Here is a 20,042-nt window from a genome sequence, read left to right as displayed (position 1 = left end):
TTGCAGTTTTCAGGTCTGGGTTATGTTACCCTGATATAGATTGTGTGTTTGTGTGTGTGCCATCAGTGGTGAGTTTGTATTGGTGCAGGGGGATTGTGGCCTCATGTAGTATTGGACCAAGTGAGTGCAATTCGTTCAACGGTCGTAAGTGCTACGAAGTTACAGCTGGGTGGTTGAGGGAGTTGGCCAAACCAGTCACATTATTAATTGCACTTGCAGATACCAGTTACGGTTTGCAAAACAAAAACAAAAAACCAAATAGACGAAATGCTAAAACTGTTTCTATTTTTTGAGATAAAACAGATTCCCACATGCCTGTATGGTATCTGCACTTACAACCACATACGAGCAATTACATCCATCCCCTTTTGTGGGGATTATTTCCAAAATTTGAAGGCAGCTTGTAAAGCATTTTAAAATGCGATTGGTGTTCACTTATTTTCATTCGATTTGCTCTTATTGGGCGGTACAACTGATTAATAGGAAACCATAAATATAAAGAGCTTTTTGGAATATTTATGTACCATTTTGGGAACACTCGGTGGGTCCGACCAATATGTGATTAATTTTCCTAATCAATGAGGAAGGATTGATGATGGAGATATTCGGAAATTATATTGTAGCCCAAGTTCATTTCGTAAAAAATATTCCACATAAAGCAATGAAAAATTGTATTTAATTCTGGGAAACAAATTTTCTGCTTCTTCATCATATCATATGAGTAAACCACAAATTAAATTTCCAAATTCAAACTCGACTTCAACTAAAAATTATGCTGTCTTAACTACAAATACAGTTTTGATATACGTCTCCTACACACAAACAAATCTGATTCCATCACGAAATTAATTGATCCAATTAATTTTTTAATTGAAATGTCTTCAATCACAAAAATGATAGTATCAATCAAATTTTTGATTGGTCACAAAAATACTTGATTAAAAAATTAATTGATTTCATGATGAAATTCCAATTAATTTTTTTAATTAAGAACTTAATTATTTTCAATTACCTTCTTAACTGACTTTGTGTTTTTAGTTTGATTAAAAGATTGATTATTTGAAAAAAATTTTAATAAAAAAGAAAACTTTCACAATTCTTAACTGAACTAGTCTTCGGGTTTTGATTAAAAATTGTATCAATTAATTTTTTAATTTAAAATTTAAAAACTTCAATCATTGTCTTAATTAACTTAATGTTCCTACCTCGATTAAAAGTTTAATTGTAACAATTAATTTATTAATTGAAAAAATTTCAACTTCAAATAATTTCTTAATTAGAAAAATTTTGGTGATTTTTTTTCGTGTATTTTTTAATGCGTTTTAGATTTATAGTCAAGTTACCAGAACTCTTCGAATTTAAAGACAGTTTTTACAATATTGAAGATTTTTCCAGGTTTTTTTTAGGATAGGTTGCCTTATGTTTAAAGAAACATTTATTTTGTGGAAAGATACAAACTTTAAACCAACTCACCTAGCTTTGAGGACAAAACGCTTTCATTTTGTTCTCAATTTGGTCAATTAAAAATACTTTGTATCAGAGAAATTTTTCTTCGTATTTTAAGGACAAGAAATCTTTGAGCTTACGATAATACATTTTCCAGTATATGTAACTTAATTATATCGCTACAAATCCTATTCTCAATCAAATATAAATAACCCAGTGAAAAAAAACTGGGAAGTTGTTCTAAACATAATTTTAATACAGCTAAACTAATAAAATCATCTAAAAAAAAGTGAAGATAGAATTAATATATTTTTAATAAATGTATTAATTGAATTTTCTTTGTTTCCATTAATATCAATTAGCTAAAGCATATTGCAGTATTTTATATTAAATAGAAATTAAATTCAAAATTGGATGATTTAAATTCTGAATGTAATTAAAGTTAATTTGTGTTTCACTCAATTACATTACTGAATTTAATGCAATTTAATTTAATTTATTTAATGTTCATTAACATGATTGAGATTAATTTAAGATTAGCTATTTTTATTTTAATTACAATTTGTTTCAATTTAATTGTAATAAATTGAATTGATTTTCATTTCAGAATATCAAACTAAATTTGTCATTATATAACATCGATCCATATCAATTATATTAGCATTTAAAATTGCCAACTTAATTCAATTTATTGTTTAAATTTTATGAAAAAAAAACAAACAAGTATATACGGCCGTAAGTTCGGCCATGCCGAAGCTTATGTACCATCCACCATCGATTGCGTAGAAACTTCTACTGAAGACTGTCATCCACAATCGAATTACATGGGTTGAGCAAAGTATCTTAAAACTTCTTAACACCGTAATATATACCACATAGTCCATACGTGGTATATATTAAACTAAAAAAGGCCGATTAAATACGTATATAATTAAGTTTAAAGTTTCTATAGAAATAAAATTTTGACAACATTTCCTATAGAAGTAAAATTTGAAACAAATTTTCTATAAAAATAAAATTTTGACAAAATGTTCTATAGAAATAAAATTTTGACAAAATTTTCCATAGAAATAAAATTTTTACAAAATTTTCTATAGAAATAACATTTTGACAATGTTTTCTATAAAAATAAAATTTTGGTAGATTATTTTTTCTCGAGTGGCAACCATGATTATGAACCGATAAGGACCAATTTTTGGTCCTTAAGGACCGATAAGGACCAATTTTTGTGGGATCGCCTATATATAACTATAGACCGATATGGACCAATTTTGGCATGGTTATTAGCGGCCTTATACTAACACCACGTTCCAAATTTCAACCGGATCGGATGAATTTTGCTCCTCCAAGAGGCTCCGGAGGACAAATCTGGGGATCGATTTATATGGGGGCTATATATAATTATGGACCGATATGGACCAATTTTTGCATGGTTGTTAGAGACCATATACTAACACCATGTACCAAATTTCGGATCGGAAGAAATTTGCTTCTCTTAGAGCAATAGCAAGCCAAATTTGGGGGTCCGTTTATATGGGAGCTATACGTAAAAGTGGACCGATATGGCCTATTTTCAATACCATCCGACCTACATCAACAACAACTACTTGTGCCAAGTTTCAAGTCGATAGCTTGTTTCCTTCTCAAGTTCGCGTGATTTCAACAGACGGACGGACGGATGGACGGACGGACGGACATGCTCAGATCGACTCAGAATTTCACCACGACCCAGAATATATATACTTTATGGGGTCTTAGAGCAATATTTCTATGTGTTACACACGGAATGAAAAAGTTAATATACCCCCCATCCTATGGTGGAGGGTATAAACCCAAACAATAAAATGAAAAAAGTGAATTGTATTAAATTTTCTTGAATAAAGTATACTTATTTTTTAGTTAATCCAGCAGTAGAAAGCATTATAATTTTATTTACATCAAACTACTCAAATAAATTGATCAATTAAATACATTATACTTGGACGTAATTTAGCAAAACTGTTTAAAGCATATTTAAATTTTAGTTTATGGGTTTAGCAGCTAATGCTACGTTAGTTTTTTCTTTATCTTGTAATAAATACTTTGCATAATAAATATTTAAATAACTTATGACTTGAATTACTTTAATTTCATATAATTACATTTTATAATATCATTTTTAAAACATTTTTTGGCAATTAATGTTTTTGCATTATTTAGTTATGATATTTACTTTATTTTATGTTAAAAATAACCCAACTTATTACTAAGGCCATATTTTTTCAATCATCCATGAAACAGATGTGCATTGTTAAGCTGTTATCAGCACCATATCTCCATTATTGCTATAGTGCACCCGTTTCGTAATGCAAGTATTTTGTCCAATAGTTTTACGAATTGTGGAAATAATTTTGTTAATGGTACCTTTCTCTCAGGTGGCTGAAGCTGACGCATTAACAATTATTGATTGAAATGACCGTAAATGGCATGAAGTGCAATTAAGTACGCTTTCGCTTAAAGCACAAACTCCAAAACTTTATTGGGTATGTGAGAAAGATACCAATAAAGAAAAGATTGAGTTCATTACAGTGGACTACATCATGAAATTAATATTATAAGTCTGGTGTCCGTCATTCTATTCATTGTTGAACAGAATTTTTAAAAGCTGGATCTAGAGTAAAGTATCATGAGTCATATATGACTTTTCTCGACTTTAGATTTTATCCATCCGTCCCTTTGTCTGTCCGTGTTAGATGGACAAATAGTTATTAATAATATAAAGGTCACATTTCTTAAACGATCTTTAGCCATTTTGTTATGATATTGGCGGAAGTCTATGACCGTTTTCGTGTAGGGAACTTATATTGCAAATATTTTACCCGGGGATCAGACCAGCCTTGCTAGAAAAGGTGAAGGTCTGGCGATTCAAGTTTGTAGCTGTTTATCTAGAAATTTCAGTAACCATTTCGAATGAGACACACAATGAAGCAATTCCCTGATCTTGTAGAAACTTAACGTGTCTACAACTCCGTATGGTTTTATAGGTTTACTGCCACCAAGAGACCAAATTCGATTTTTGTTATATCTGTGGTCACAACCCTTAACAGCCTAACTAGAGTTAGGACACAATTGAGTTATTCAGCGTATTTAAATTTATTTGCTCTAAATTTTTCATGTTTGTATCTCTTCTAGGAAGGCAATTAATCGTAATCCAAAAAACACCTTCTCCTGATTTTCAGTGAAGATTCAAAACTTTAAACTCCTGTACTGAAAATATTGAAAAATAGACTTAGACTATTATGGGTTGTGACCACAGATATATTCCGATGTGCTCCATAAAACTCCCCTGTATCAAATTACTACTCTAACTGGAATTTCTCCAATGGGTAAAAGTTCCTACAGCAAAAATATTTCATTCAAGAGCTTAGAAGAATTGTCTATCCTATCGTAGGGTGTATAGGAAAAAACCACAGTAGCCACACAAATCACTCAAGCATTCCCTGCCAGCAGTTCTTCTATGGTTCGTTGGCCAGCTTAAGATGTCAAGACATGCAATCGAACAAAATAGTTACAATTTTAATTTGTCTCTAATGAACAGAGATTTTTACACGTCCACATCCAAAACCGAATCAAACCCCATGAAATTCACTGGAAACCACAACAACATCAGTAAGACACGGAAGCAGCTGCTTTGCGGTGGAGTCGATTGTTTTTTTTTTTTTTTTTCTTAAGTTTTGGTAGCTGTAATAATGATTGGGGAATTGCGGAGTTGCGGTGATGCATTTTCTGCCAAAAGTGGTCATCAATGATTTATTGAAATGCTTGAGTGAATTCGCTGTAGATTTGAAGTGCTTGTGGTGGCTTGAAATGCTTAACAGGTAATAAATAAAATTCACAGGGAGGTGTTGCATTTTGTAGGCACTCAGCAAGCCAATCATCATCATGATGACCTAAGATGAATGACCGAATGCAGAAAAAAATCTACCTAACAAAATAGCCTGGTCATAAGTTTACTCAAGCGAAACTTTCGATTTATGGTCCAGTCATCCCATGTCATTCGAAAAATTATTACAAAAATGATTGGGATAGGGAGTGATAGGTTGCATTGTGGTGGATGCAAATTGCATATCATGTTAATGGTGTTCGGGTGTTTCACATTATCTTTGGTGAACTGCTGCAACTGGTATTGAATAACCCAAATGGTGAAAATTTGCAAAAACAAACGATGTTTACTTAAGCCATTAATAGGTATGAATTGATAATACTGTACTCTTTGGAAAATCCATTTAATTGAGCTACTTTTCCTCTTTTCGTGAATATGTCATTTATTCAAATATGCTAAACACCGATCATTAACCCATTCGATCAGTGACCTTTGAATTGGTTTCAAGCCAATACTTGAGTATTTAAATGCAATTTCCCAAATTAATATCAAATCGGTTCATTGGTTGGTTTCATAATCTCACACGGAATATGCAAAGTGCAAAAAAAATAATTGCGAATAATTTCGTAATTTTGCGTCATATTTTAAACAGAAGTATTGTTCAAGGTTACACTGAAAAAAATATTTACGTGATATTAAACATTACGCGAAATTTACAAAATATTAAGGACAAATTTCTTTAAAATAATGAAATTTTAGTTAAAATAAAGTTTATAATCTTTGCTTCAACATTTTTTTCATTAAATTTAGGACACAAAGTTTGTAAATTTGCGTCCCTCCGTTAAAGCCGCATGTCTTTGAACTAAGGCTAATTTTCCTTAAAGTAAGGAAACACATTTTTGATTTAAAGAAATTGCCCTTAAATTAACTGAAATATTGAAACTTTAGATTTAAAAAAAAACGCTTCAAATGTAGGCCAAGACTTATTTCGAGGATTTAGCGTCTTTGGTTTAAAGTTTTTTTTTTGGAATTACGAAAACATTTTTTACTTTGAAGTATCCGTTATAATTTAGATTTTTAAACCGGCATTTGTTTGTACGTGCACAGAAAAAAAATATCACCAAAATATTTCCAATTAAAAAGTTAATTGAAGTTGAAAATTTTTTCAATTAATAAATTAATTGATACAATTAACTTTTTAATCATGATAGAAACATTAAGTTAATTAAGTCAATGATTGAAATTTTTAAAATGTTTAATTAAAAAATTAATTGATACAATTAACTTTTTAATCAAATTCGGAAGACTAATTCAGTTAAAAAAAGTGCTGATTTTTTTTACTTTTTTAATTAAAAATGTATTTCAAACAATCATTTGTTAATCCAAATAAAAACTCTAAGCCAATCTAACTAAGTAATTAAAAATAGTTACCTTTTTTAATTAATAAATTAATTGTGTTTTGCAATCAACATCAATTAAATTTTTAATTGAATCAATTAAAAAATTAATAGAATTTTGCTGAAAAAATCAATTAATTTTTTAATCAAGAATTTTTTCTATGCCGAATTAAAACTGTGATTGATACTATCATTTTTGTGATTGAAGACATTTCAATTAAAAAATTAATTGGATCAATTAATTTGGTGATTGAATCAGAGAAAAAATTTTTTGTGTGTGAGTACCTTTGTTAATAAAACTCGAAAAGAGAATGAAAATTTGATAAATGAGATCTACATCCTAATTTTAATTTTATTGGTCCTAAATTTATAGCCAGATAGGTCACTAAAAAACTTCTTTATTTAAAAGAAGCCACATCTTTGGCTCGGAATCAATACCAAAATCCGTAAGTGAAGGTGAAAATCTTTGGATCCAAGTAAACTTTTTTTTTACTGTATGTATTTGTATGCAATGGTAAATAATTTAAACATATCGAAACATGTATAGTTGTGAAACTAGCTACATAATTATTTTTCCAGACTGATTGAGCCCAAATGTGGGCAAAATTGAATATTTGTTGCTATAGCCCCTAAAAAATAGATTTATCAGAATCGGAAATAAAGATTTAGATATAGCTCCCATATGAGTGCCGATATGCACTCATATGGGCTCAGAAACCAGAAATTGGTTCAGATGTAGATATAGGTCAAATATATATCATTCGCCCGATATGCACTTATATGACCCAAGAAGCCAGAGTTTTACTTCGATGTACGTGAAACTTTGCACAGGGAATATAACTAAGATTTTGACTATGCATGCCAAATTTGTTCGAAATCGGTTCAGATTTAGACTCATATGAAATCAACTCAGATTTGGATGTATATCATATTCGCATTTGCGTAAAAATGGCAAACAAGACGAAAACTTGCAAAAATACCCACATTTTCCTTTTAACTTCGCCGCTACAAGACGACAACTTGTAAAAATAACTTAAATTTTTTCTATAACTCTAATACATAACTATCGGCCGATAAATCATAAATGCACGTTTGCGAAGTTGTTTAAAAATGGCGTTAGCTTTAAATATCTCCCATATTTGGTATTAACATTGTGCTAAGCCCCAAGGCATTAGCCGATTTAAAATTTAAGGCTACACTGAAAAAACAGTGAACGCACCATGAAGAAAAAATTGCATTAATTTTGGAAAATTAAAATTATTTTTAGAAAATTTTAAGTAAACAGTATTACAAACGCTGACATCACGCCGACATCATAAAAATAAGTAAATATTTTTCGACAAATTCAAGAAAATTTATTAGACATAATAAGATTTCTGCACTTGTTAAAGAAAATTTTGTAGGTTGAAGGAAAAAATTGAAGTTTAAAATTGCAAGAATGTCTTTAGTTCATGATGGACGCATTTGTAGTAAAATTTTCAAATTTAAATAAATAATGAACTATTTTGTGAGAAGTACGAATTTAGTAAATCTTTGAGCTTCATTTGTTTATAATTTTTCCCGTTTTATAGTTCATTTAACTAACGTACGCAAAAAGTTATTAGAATTAATGAAACGTTTTCCTAACATTAAAATTCCATGAACTAAAATAAAGTTAAATTAGCTGATAGCCTAAGTAGCTAGTGCTAGATTTTTCTCTATTATTCTTATTTTTACTATAAGTTTAATAAATAAATAAATAAATAAATTGGCTTTAGTGAAATATAGGTTTCACTTTGTTTTGAGTGTAGAAATTTTGTTCAAGTCTAACAATTTTTTGTCCAAATCGGGTCAGACTTAAATATAGGTATGTGGGATCATAAACTTTTATAAATAGCACCCAACAAATTGGAAGGATTAGGAATGGTATCATGGGAGCCACCGTGGTGCAATGGTTAGCATGCCCGCCTTGCATACACAAGGTCGTGGGTTCGATTCCTGGTACGACCGAACACCAAAAAGTTTTTCAGCGGTGGATTATCCCACCTCAGTTATGCTGGTGACATTTCTGAGGGTTTCAAAGTTTCTCTATGTTGTTCCACTGGAATGTGGAACGCCGTTCGGACTCGACTATAAAAAGGAGGTCCCTTGTCATTGAGGTTAACATGGAATCGGGCAGCACTCAGTGATAAGAAAGAAGTTCACCACTGTGCTATCACAATGGACTGAATAGTCTAAGTGAGCCTGATACATCGGGCTGCCACATAACCTAACCTAACCTAACCTAATGGTATCTAAAAGTAGATCAAAGTGGGGGAGGGTATATTGTAGTTCGTCCCGTCTTTAGACTTTCTTTACTTGTTAACAATAAAATGTAAAAAATTAAAAATATAGCTAGATCGATAACATAATAGAGCTCAATAGCATCTACATTCCTCGTTATCCTTGAGTAATTTAAGATTTCTTATGGAATCTAAACAGAAATGGTGGTTTATTACCATCTAAGACGAAAGGTACAATAGATTGGGCAACCTAAGTTGTAGGAACATAATTTCCACAATATTAACGGCAAATTTCTCCAAAATAAAGTAATTTTAATTTGAATAGAGTTTATGATCGTTGCAGTGACATTTTTGTCATACAATATAAAAAAATAATGTTTGAAATTTTTGTGCCTCCTTTAAAGCCGCATGGCTTAAGGCAAAGTTACTTGATATAAACAAATATCAAAAATATCAAATATAATAAAAAAAAATAATATATAATAAAATTAAAAAATTTAAATTTTTAGGCTGAGATTTAATTTGAGTATTTTGACTTTTTAGTTTAAATTTTTATTCTTCAATTTAAAAAAAATTATTATGAAGTATCTGTTATAGTTTGGCATTTATTTATTTGTGAATATCGCAAAACGATATGGAATATTCAATAAAAGAAATATGTCTTGATTTAAAGCTTGGTAGCTTCCTAAAAATGTGCCTTTGTTTTAAAGAAGTAACATCTTTGGCTCCGAATCAAAAGCAAAAGTCCTTAATTGAATGTCAACATGTTTGTATCCATGTAACAATTTTCCTTAGTGCACATGGATCCATACCCTGATAGACGTTATTCGGTTTAAGAATTCCCGAATCTTCTGAATGTAAATGGGGCAATCATCATTCATTATGCTCTTCGATTATTCCTCAGAACAAACATCTACGTAAGAAAACAGATGGATATCAAATTTACAACTTGCAGTTATAAACTTAATTGCCACCAAAAGGACATTCCGCACGAAGAAACCACTTCGAATGCTAATTCATTATGAATTGTAATGCGCTAATGCACCCAATGCCCCCATGGCTAAATACCACACAGATGTATGGGAAACAAAATGCTCATCTCATTCGCCGCCCAATAAATTCCAAGCCATCCATTCATGTATCCTCACCATAATAAATGTCGTTAAGATGCAAACATTATGGATATTTAAGCTTACCTGGTCAGGTCTTAGACCTGGTGGTACCCATGTGTACTCTTCCAAGGCACAGCCACTATCATCGTCGGATTGCGAATTACGCTGAAATTCTAATTGCTGATGATGACTGTGTAAATAGGCTGTCGTCTTGTAGTTGGCACGCAGGGGCGATGTGATCGAGCTGAGCGGCAGATTAGTGGGCGGCTGGCAGTGGCGACGCTGCGGGGGCCCCATAAAATGTGTTGATGGGGCTGTGTGACTGCCGCAACCATTGCTGCTACCTGACGCTGGATCAAGGTGACTTGTGCTGCTGGGTGTGGGTGTGGCATTTGATGATGAGGTGGGTGTGGAGCGGTCGTTATTATTCAAATTTGGAGGCAAACTATGATGCTGGTTGTGGTGGTGGTGGTGGTGGAATTGATCCTGTGGCTTCGATTGCTTATGAAGCTGCTGCTGTTGCTGAGGTTGCTGCTGTGTGAGTTGAGTTAGATTGCATTCAGCCTGCAATTGATAGGCCGGCAAGTGTACTCCGGCTGCCTCCAATTGTAAGAGTTCACTTTCGGTTTGTGTATAATAATCACTGGGCTGTTGCATAATGACCTCGGCCAACAACTCGTGATGAGCCTTTTTTGTTGTGGCAGATGGTCGTGGCTTTGGTGGTAATAATGATGATGCTGTTGTACACCTATCCTTGGCTAATGTCTTTGATGAGGCTCTGCAATGGTAGAAGGGATAACCAGAAAATTAAACATCACATAAATGGAATAATCGCAAAGATTAATATGATTTTTAAGGGCGCAACAACATTGGATAGGAGCAAGGTATCTACCTTCCCACATAAATTTCAATGGGTTTACAAAAGCAAAACCTATACTTAGCTGAATTTGTAAGATAAAATGCACAATCAGCCATCAGAGTAGGGGTTTCATATAAAATTTAAGATTCGGGGGAAATGAAATCCGTTTTTACATGTTTATTTCCATTTGTTTAACCCTTTCACTACCGAAATAAACCTAAAGTTAAAAACTTTAATTTTTTCTGTTTTTACTAGTACCAACAGCATGTAAAACAAAAATTGTCAATTTGAGATCCTACCTCAGTTACTTCAAGAGCTATATGAGCTTGTTCTGAAAACTTGATTCTTGAATTGTAACCAAGTGGCCTTACGAAAAGAAGCGCTATTTGGCCTATAATATCTTTCAAAGTGTTAGAAAAAATACACAAAGGATCCCGAAAAGTATCAGCTATAGTTTTGGTATAAACGTCCATTTACTAGAGACATACAGTAGAAAAATTGTCTCAAATTTTCATATTTTTCGTTTAATGTTAAAGAAGTTTATAGAAATGTATTTTAGTGCTCTCCAATATAGAAAATATTTATAGCTTATTTTGATTAAAGCCTATACTTTAAAATAACATCGAGAAATAAATCGAAACTAAGTGGGAAAATAGAGTTTGGTGGCTTCTTCGAATGTCCTTCTAAGTGGACATCGGTAGTGAAAAGGTTAAATTTCTAAATTTTCTATTGGTTGAATAAAATTGTTAAACTAACAGCATTAACAGAAAAGAACACTTCTATTCTCAGAAAATAAACGTAATTCAATGGCCCTTAGACTACACTGACAAAACGCATGCCCGATTTTTAATACTAGTAATTTTGGTATTGATTCCCGGCCAAAAATTATGTTTTAAATTTAAGTTCTGCGTACTTTATTCTAGAAAACTAATTTAATTTATTCGTTTTTCCAACATTTTTCTTCATGTGCAATAAAAATCCTTTAAAAAGGAGTTAAGGAAATCTTAAATTCACACCCGACTTCAAGTAGAAATTATGCTATGTTTCTAGTAAAACACTCCTTTAAAATAAAGTGTTGAAAAAGGTCTCCTTATTTTCGAACGCGTTTTTGCTTACAAAAAGTCAACAAACTTAAATATAATTTAATTAACCCTTTCAAAAAAAAAAAAAAATCAAAATTTTGCTCGCACATCGCGAAAATCCGAGCTACTCGCACGCAAAGCTGCCAAAATCGCTAAAAGTTGCCAAATCAACCGTTACAAATGTAATTAAAGTGTTTGGGAAACGTTTGTCGACAGCCAGGAAGCCTGGATCGGGGGGAAATCGAAAACCGGAAGCCGCTGAGACGACAAAGAGAGTTGCCGGTAGTTTCAAGCGAAACCCTAACCTCTCTCTCCGAGATGCCGCAAATAAGCTGGGTGTATCGTCTACAACCGTGCATCGAGCCAAAAAACGAGCCGGACTATCGACTTACAAGAAGGTAGTGACTCCAAATAGCGAAGATAAACAAAATACGACGGCCAAAGCGCGATCCCGGAGGCTGTACACGACGATGCTGACGAAGTTTGACTGCGTGGTAATGGACGACGAAACCTACGTCAAACCCGACTACAAGCAGCTTCCGGGACAGGAGTTTATACGGCAAAAGGAAGGGGAAAAGTAGCAGATATTTTCAAGCACATAAAACTGTCAAAGTTCGCAAAGAAATATCTGGTTTGGCAACCCATCTGTACCTGTGGCTTGAAAAGCAGCATTTTCATAGTTTCCGGGACTGTCAACCAAGAAATTTACGTGAAAGAGTGTTTGAATAAACGTCTGCTGCCTTTACTGAAGAAACACGGTTGTTCCGTACTGTTTTGGCCGGATTTGGCATCTTGCCATTACGGTAAAAAGGCCATGGAGTGGTACGCTGCCAACAACGTGCAGGTGGTTCCCAACACGCCCAACACGCCAGAGCTCCGCCCAATTGAGAAATACTGGGCTATTGTCAAGCGGAACCTAAAGAAGACCAAAAAAACTGCTAAGGACGAGCAGCAGATCAAGGCAAACTGGCTTTCTGCGGCGAAGAAGGTGGACAAGGTGGCTGTACAAAATCTGATGGCAGGTGTCAAGCGTGAGGCCCGGCAATTCGGATTTGGAAAAGCGAAAGCCTAACTGAATATTTTTCCTGAATTTTATACTAATTGAACTTGAAAAAGAAATTTAATTTGATTTTTTAAATAAACAAATTCACCGATTTACACGCGTTTTCCATTGACCAAATTTTGACCGAATCATCTTTTAACAGCATGTAGAACAAAAATTGTAATTTTGAAAACCTACCTCAATTACTTCAAGAGATGTATGAGTTTGTTTTGAAAACTTGATTTCTGAATAATGACCTTAGGAAAATAAGCGCTATTTGGCCCATAATATCTTTCAAAGTGTGAGAAAAAATATAAAAAAAAACGTAAAAGTATCAGCTATAGTTTTTGTATAAATATCCATTTAATAGAAATATACAGTACAAAAATTGTCTCAAATTTTCGTATTTTTCGTTTATTGTTAAAGAAGTTTATAAAAATGTATTTTAGACCTCACCAATATGCACAATATTTATAGCTTATTTAGATTAAAGCCTCTACTTTAGAATAACATTGAGAAATAAATCTAAACTAAGTGGGAAAATAGAATTTGGTGTATTTTTTGAATGTCCTTCTAAGTGGACATCGGTAGTGAAAGGGTTAATTTTAAAGAATTTTTCAGAATTACTAAAAACAAGTTAAACTTAGTCCAAAATGTTTCCTTTGGTGTAATATTGCCTATTTTTAAAACAAATCACTTAACTGTGAGGGCAAAAAGACTGAATTGAAAACTTGATGACAAGAAAAAAAAACTAATTAGATTATTTTTAAGACATTTTTGAAAAAAAAAACCAAAAAAAATAAGGAAAGTCTAAAGTCGGGCGGGGCCGACTATATTATACCCTGCAACACTTTGTAGATCCACATTTGTGATACCATATTTTGGTAATTTTTGCCGAAATCAGAAAAACATATATAGGGGAGCTAAATCTAAATATGAATCGATTTCAACCAAATTCGGCATGCAAAGTTACAATATTAATTTTACTCCCTGTACAAAATTTAAAGCAACCCAGGGTAAATCTCTAGCTTCTGAGGCCATATATGTGCATATCGGGTGAAATATATATGTCGGAGCTATGTATAAATCTGAACCAATTTTAACCAAATTCGGAGCCGTTTGCGACACTATCAATTGCACTCCTTGTGCACAATTTAAAGCAAATCAGGCTGAAATTCTGGCTTCTGGAACCGTATTAGTATATACCGGGCGAAAGATTTAAAATCGATTCTGACCTAAAACACATACTTGTGTCAAATTTGAAGTCGATTGGACTAAAATTGCGACCTAGATTTTGATTACAAAAATGTATTCACAGACAGACAGACAGTCGGGCTTAGCTAGATGGACTCAGGGGCAGGCCCTGAGCAATATTGCCAAAGACACCATATGTCTATCGCGTCTCCTTCTGGGTGTCGCAAACATATGCACTAACTTATAATACCCTGTTCCACAGTGTGGCGCAGGGTATAAAAATCGATTGGTTCCAAAGTCAAATTTCGACTTTTGTATCCCTATACTCTACTAATGGGTTTTTTCTGTATGGCAGTCATCAAAATAAGTGAATGATTTCTTTTTACCATTGCCATTCCAATTCGATGGAATACATAGACCCTGTACCGCAAATAAGAACAGATTAACAGAAGACTGAATCACTGACAGCCTTTATGAATCTTGGCATAAATTGCACCAATTTAATTCAAATTTTTTAATGTACAATGTGCACAAAATTTCATTCTCCTTGTGTAAATTGTATTTTAACGATCCTTGCCGCATTCATTTTGGCTCTATCAAAATTGCAGTTTTACTCTTTTGTGCAGCTCTGTGGTTTGACTCCTGGTCCAACAGGAACCATTCACCATTCGCTTATTATTTGTTTCTTTTCTTTTTGGGTTAGACTTGTGAAGCAAATATCCAACCATCCATAGCCGGTCGTGGTCTCTTAAGTGTAACACACACTAATTATGAATGAATATGAGTTTGTGTTATTGCTCTTCATGCTGCGGTTGCACTTGATGTGGCTCTTCCATGCAACTGAAATGATCTCTATGCTCTATGCTACTATGATGTGGATGATAAAGGCGGGGGTCCTATATTGTAATCATGCAAATGAAAATTTCTGGTTTTATGGATGTTTCTTTGATTACTAGCCATTCAAATTTATGCACGAATACTCGTATATGTGTCTATATGAAGAAGGCTTTTGAAATTTTCAGAAGAAAATATCCAACATTCCACCATTTCACTGAATTCGAAAGCATTATGCTCAGCTTTTAGCAAAAATGGCCACCAATTGGTAGGTTAAGACGCCACAGAATATGAAAATATAATTTCCCAGCAAACAAAGCGTAGCCAAAAAAAAAAAACAATTAAAATGTTTTTTTTTTTTGAATCCGGTGCAAATGGGGCAAAATTGTCCCGGAAGCAATGAATTTTACATGGGCTTGTCATAGGAAGGAAGTCATCGTCTTAAACATTATGCGCACTTATTTAGCATTTCAGAATTTCGGTTTTCATTTTTAAAAAATAAGGAAAACAATAAAAAAACATTTTTTATTTTATTTTGTGGGTTAAACTATTTTATTTTGTGAGTTAAAATAATTTGTGCAAAACAATGGACCGAATTAAAAAGTTTATGAAATTTAAAATTTAGGAGTCGTAATTTACACAATATTAAGGACATAAAAAAGGAATTTTACTTAAAAACAAATTTTATATGTTTTGCTTTAAATTCTTTTTTCAATAAATTTTGGACACGCATCTTTAAAATATGTGTTCCTAAGTTAAATCTGTAAGTCTTTAAATTAATTTTCCTTAAAATAAAAACAAAACATTTTTCAATTAAAGAAAAGTTCTTTAAATGTAGGCTAAGAGTTTCTTTTAAAATTTTGCATCTTTGGTTTAGGGGTTTTTTTGTTTTTGGGATTGACATTTATTTGCACTCGTTCATTTGTTAATATATGACAAAAAGAGAATGAAAATTTGACAAATGAAATGGGATGATGAGATTTATAAAGCATACACTCACAAAAAAAGTGGCACCCCGTTATTTCAGTCTCATTTACACATTTCATTGTATTGTCAAACTACAAGGGTGAACTCTTATCAATGATTGCTGGAACTCCATTTAATAGCCGTGTGCGAACGGCGTTTCACATTATGGTGAAGCCACCCGTGTAAAAATTGGGGGATCCAATCAGATATGAGTAGATCTCAAAATTGGCCCCTTTAGATATAAGCAGATATACCCACATATGATGAGATAGAACTAGATATAAAAGTATATAATTCCATATATGATCACATCTAATATCAGATCCAATTATATATAGGGATAGATATAATTATATCTTCGACATTAGATCTAGGCCAATATTGAGATCTTGTCAGATCTATTTCCATAGTAATTAGATATGATTAGATCTAACCATTTTTCGGATGTACTCATATCTAATTGTATCAAATTAGATCTCTCAATTTTTACTAGGGCACTTAGAGAAGCTTTGAAACACTCAGAAATATCATCGGCATTACCACCGCTGAAGAACTTGTGGTGTTTGCTCGAAAATGGGATTGAACCCAAGGCCCTTTGTATGTAAGGCAGGTGATATTCGGTTGACAAGGTGGGTCATACAAAACCATAGACCGATATAAACCACATTTGGCACATGTCTTTATGGACAAATATGAAGTACATTGATTTAGATACTTACTCCCATAATAACGTGTATTTCCATAATTTATTAACGGACCTTATTTAAATTTGTACACCTTAAACGGCTATGAGCTCAGGATTTTAAAAGATTGATCTACGAGTACGTAAAAATGAATTTACTAGAGATATCAACTCAACATCTCGTCCATTTGTAGATCAAACGGGACCCTTAAGCTGTTTCGAAACACTGTTCGTGGTATCATGCCGACTCAAACACGCTTTAATATTTAGATGCTCATGAAGCAATTCAGCATGCAAAGATCATACAATGTCTTGCTGTTTATTACGTTTACTCAAATTAATGTAGACTTATTAACATTTGCTTTTATCTTTTGTTTTACAAAACAAAATGTAATGTAGCTCCATTTAAATGTTTAAATGGCGCCTTTTCAACTGTCATTGAGGTGATTGAATAAAATGTTTTTTACTGAACATGCATATATTGAGGATCTAGCATTATACACCTGCTGCTCACGGACAAGTTTAGTTGGATGCAAAGATTTTGTTTCATTAAAATAAAGCCATACCTGAAGACTCTAAATCTAGGGATTATACAATTGAAAATAGAGTACAAATTTAGATGGTTGATTTTTGTTTTTTATTTCAATTTCTTTTTGGAACCAAGAATGAAAAAATCTCAAAATAACTTTTAGGTTTTATTTGCACATTATTTAGATTTAACCGAAAATTAAAATTACAAGTTAATTTAAAAATTATTTCTTAAAAATAATAACGTAATTCTACATGTAAAGGCAATTGTCCCAGCAAAAAATGTAAATTTTAAAGTACTTAAAATAAATTGTCCATATTAACGACAAAAGTTCTTTTTTTAATGAAACTTGGCCTTAATCTTATGTAAATTTGTGGTCAATTTTTTATTTTTTTAAATAAACATGTAAATATACCCCTCGCTGATATTACACAAGAAACCCATAATTAAATTACATATATTCATAACAGCACTAAAAAGACTGATCGAATATCAAAAACTTTGCAACCTTAAATTTAAGACGCGCAACTTACACAATATTTAAGATTAACAAGTATATACGGCCGTAAGTTCGGCCAGGCCGAATCTTATGTACCCTCCACCATGGATTGCGTAGAAACTTCTACGAAAGACTGTCATGCACAATCGAATTACTTGGGTTGTGGTATCTTAAAACTTTTTAACATCGTTTTCTAAATTGTGAGTTAGTCCATACGTGGTATATATTAGACAAAAAGGTATGTATAGGTAAGTCTACAAATAATTACGAATCGATATGGACTTTTGCACGGTACGTAGAGGGGGTCGCTTATATGGGGGCTCTATACAATTATGGACTTGATATGGACCAATTTTTGTGTGATTGGGGATCGATTTATCTGAGGGCTATATATAACTATAGACCGATATGGACTTAGTTAGGCGTGGTTGTTAACGGCCATATACTAGCACAATGTACCAAATTTCAACTGACTCGGATGAGATTTGCTCCTCGAAGAGGCTCCAAAACCAAATCTCGGGATATGTTTATATGGGGGCTATATATGATTATGGACTGATTGATATGGCCCACTTTTGGTATCGTTGTTAAATATCATATACTACAACCATGTACCAAATTTCAACCAGATCGGATGAATTTTGATTCTCCAAAAGGCACCAGAGGTCAAATCAGGGGATCGGTTTATATGGGGGTATATATAATTATAAACTGATATGAACCAATTCCTGCATGGTTGGTGGATACCATATACTAACATCACGTACCAAATTACAACCGAATTGGATGAATTTTGCTCTTCCAAAGGGCTCCGGTGTCAAATCTGGGGATCGGTTTATATGGGGCCTATATATAATTATTGACCGATTTCGACCAATTTTTGCATGGGTGTTTGAGGCCATATATTAATACCACGTACCAAATTTCAACTGAATCAGATGAATTTTGGTCTTCCAAGGGGCTCCGGAGTCAAATCTGGTGATAGGTTTATATGGGGGCTATATATAATTATGGACCGATGTGGACCAATTTTTGCATGGTTGTTAGATACCATAACATATAATAACACCATGTACCAAATTTGCGCCTCTTAGAGGCTCCGGAAGCCAAATCGGAGGATCGGTTTATATGGGGGCTATATGTAGATATGGACCGATGTGGACCAATTTTTGCATGGTTCTTAGAGACAATATAGTAACACCATGTACCAAATTTCAACAGGATCGGATGAAATGTGCTTCTCTTAGAGGATTCGCGAGCCAAATTTGGGGGTCCGTTTATATGGGGGCTATACGTAAAAGTGGACTGATATGGCCCATTTACAATACTATCAGACCTACATCAACTACTTGTGCCAATTTTCAAGTTGATAGATTGTTTCGTTCGGAAGTTAGCGTGATTTCAGCAGTAGGACGGACGGACGGACATGATCAGATCGATTCAGAATTTCACCACGACCCAGAATATATATATACTTTATGGGGTCTTAGAGCAATATTTCGATGTGTTTCAAACGGAATGACAAAGTTAAAAGGTTCATAATTTTTTATTTAGTTAAGGATATCAAATCTTTGAAATTTGCGTCCCTGCGTTATGGTCGTATGTATTTATAAAAAGACCAATTTTATTTAACCCTAGACAGCTTATCTACGTCTGAGAGACATTTTTTAGTTTTTCGCTCTCCCTCATGTGATTTTTTTACGTGTTTAAATTATAAGGATTTGTATAAAAAATCGGTGAAATACAAAAATTTAAAACAAAACTGCACAAATTTTGTCCACATGATGATAAACTATGATACGTCCCACAGACGTATGTTTATCTTAGCCGTGACTTTCAGTAGGTTAAGCTTTCTTTGGTTAAGTGAAAAAATATATTTTTGATTTAATTTTATTTTTCCTTTGAATTTAATTTGTTTTAATTTTTTAAGCTTTCCCTGTAGGAAGACTGGGGTCTAGTGTCTCAAAGTCACCACTTTTGTCAACTATTATGGTGACATAGTCAACAAATTGTCTACACTTGGTAGACATTTTTGACAGCTGTAAAAAAATAATATGAGCAAAAGAAATTTAAAAAGACTAGTGAAAAAACAATCGTATATAAATATTGCAAAAAAAAAATCTTCGTAGAGGACAGTGAGCTTGTGCAGAGTTCGAAGGACATTTTATTGCGTCTTTGATGGATAGGACGAACAGAAATTAGAATTTTCGAGTTAAAATAGTGGTTAATCGAAACAGCATCAACCAGAAATTGGCCAGAGGAACTACTGGTTAATTT

General features: G+C 33.0%; 1 protein-coding gene across 3 annotated transcripts in view; it reads right to left on the bottom strand.

The window, feature by feature from the left end:
- The window catches only part of esn (espinas), a 348,528-nt gene that overhangs the window by 56,316 nt on the left and 272,170 nt on the right, over positions 1–20,042 (bottom strand). For all 3 annotated transcript variants that reach the window (XM_075312340.1, XM_075312339.1, XM_075312338.1), the window contains one exon: positions 10,163–10,856. In XM_075312340.1, the coding sequence (XP_075168455.1) occupies positions 10,163–10,735 (573 nt within the window). In that variant the 5' untranslated portion in view covers positions 10,736–10,856. The remainder of the gene's footprint in view (positions 1–10,162; positions 10,857–20,042) is intronic.

This window comes from Haematobia irritans, chromosome 5, assembly GCF_050003625.1.
Source record: "Haematobia irritans isolate KBUSLIRL chromosome 5, ASM5000362v1, whole genome shotgun sequence".
Lineage (NCBI taxonomy): Eukaryota > Metazoa > Arthropoda > Insecta > Diptera > Muscidae > Haematobia > Haematobia irritans.
This window is presented reverse-complemented; position numbering and strand designations above follow the sequence as displayed.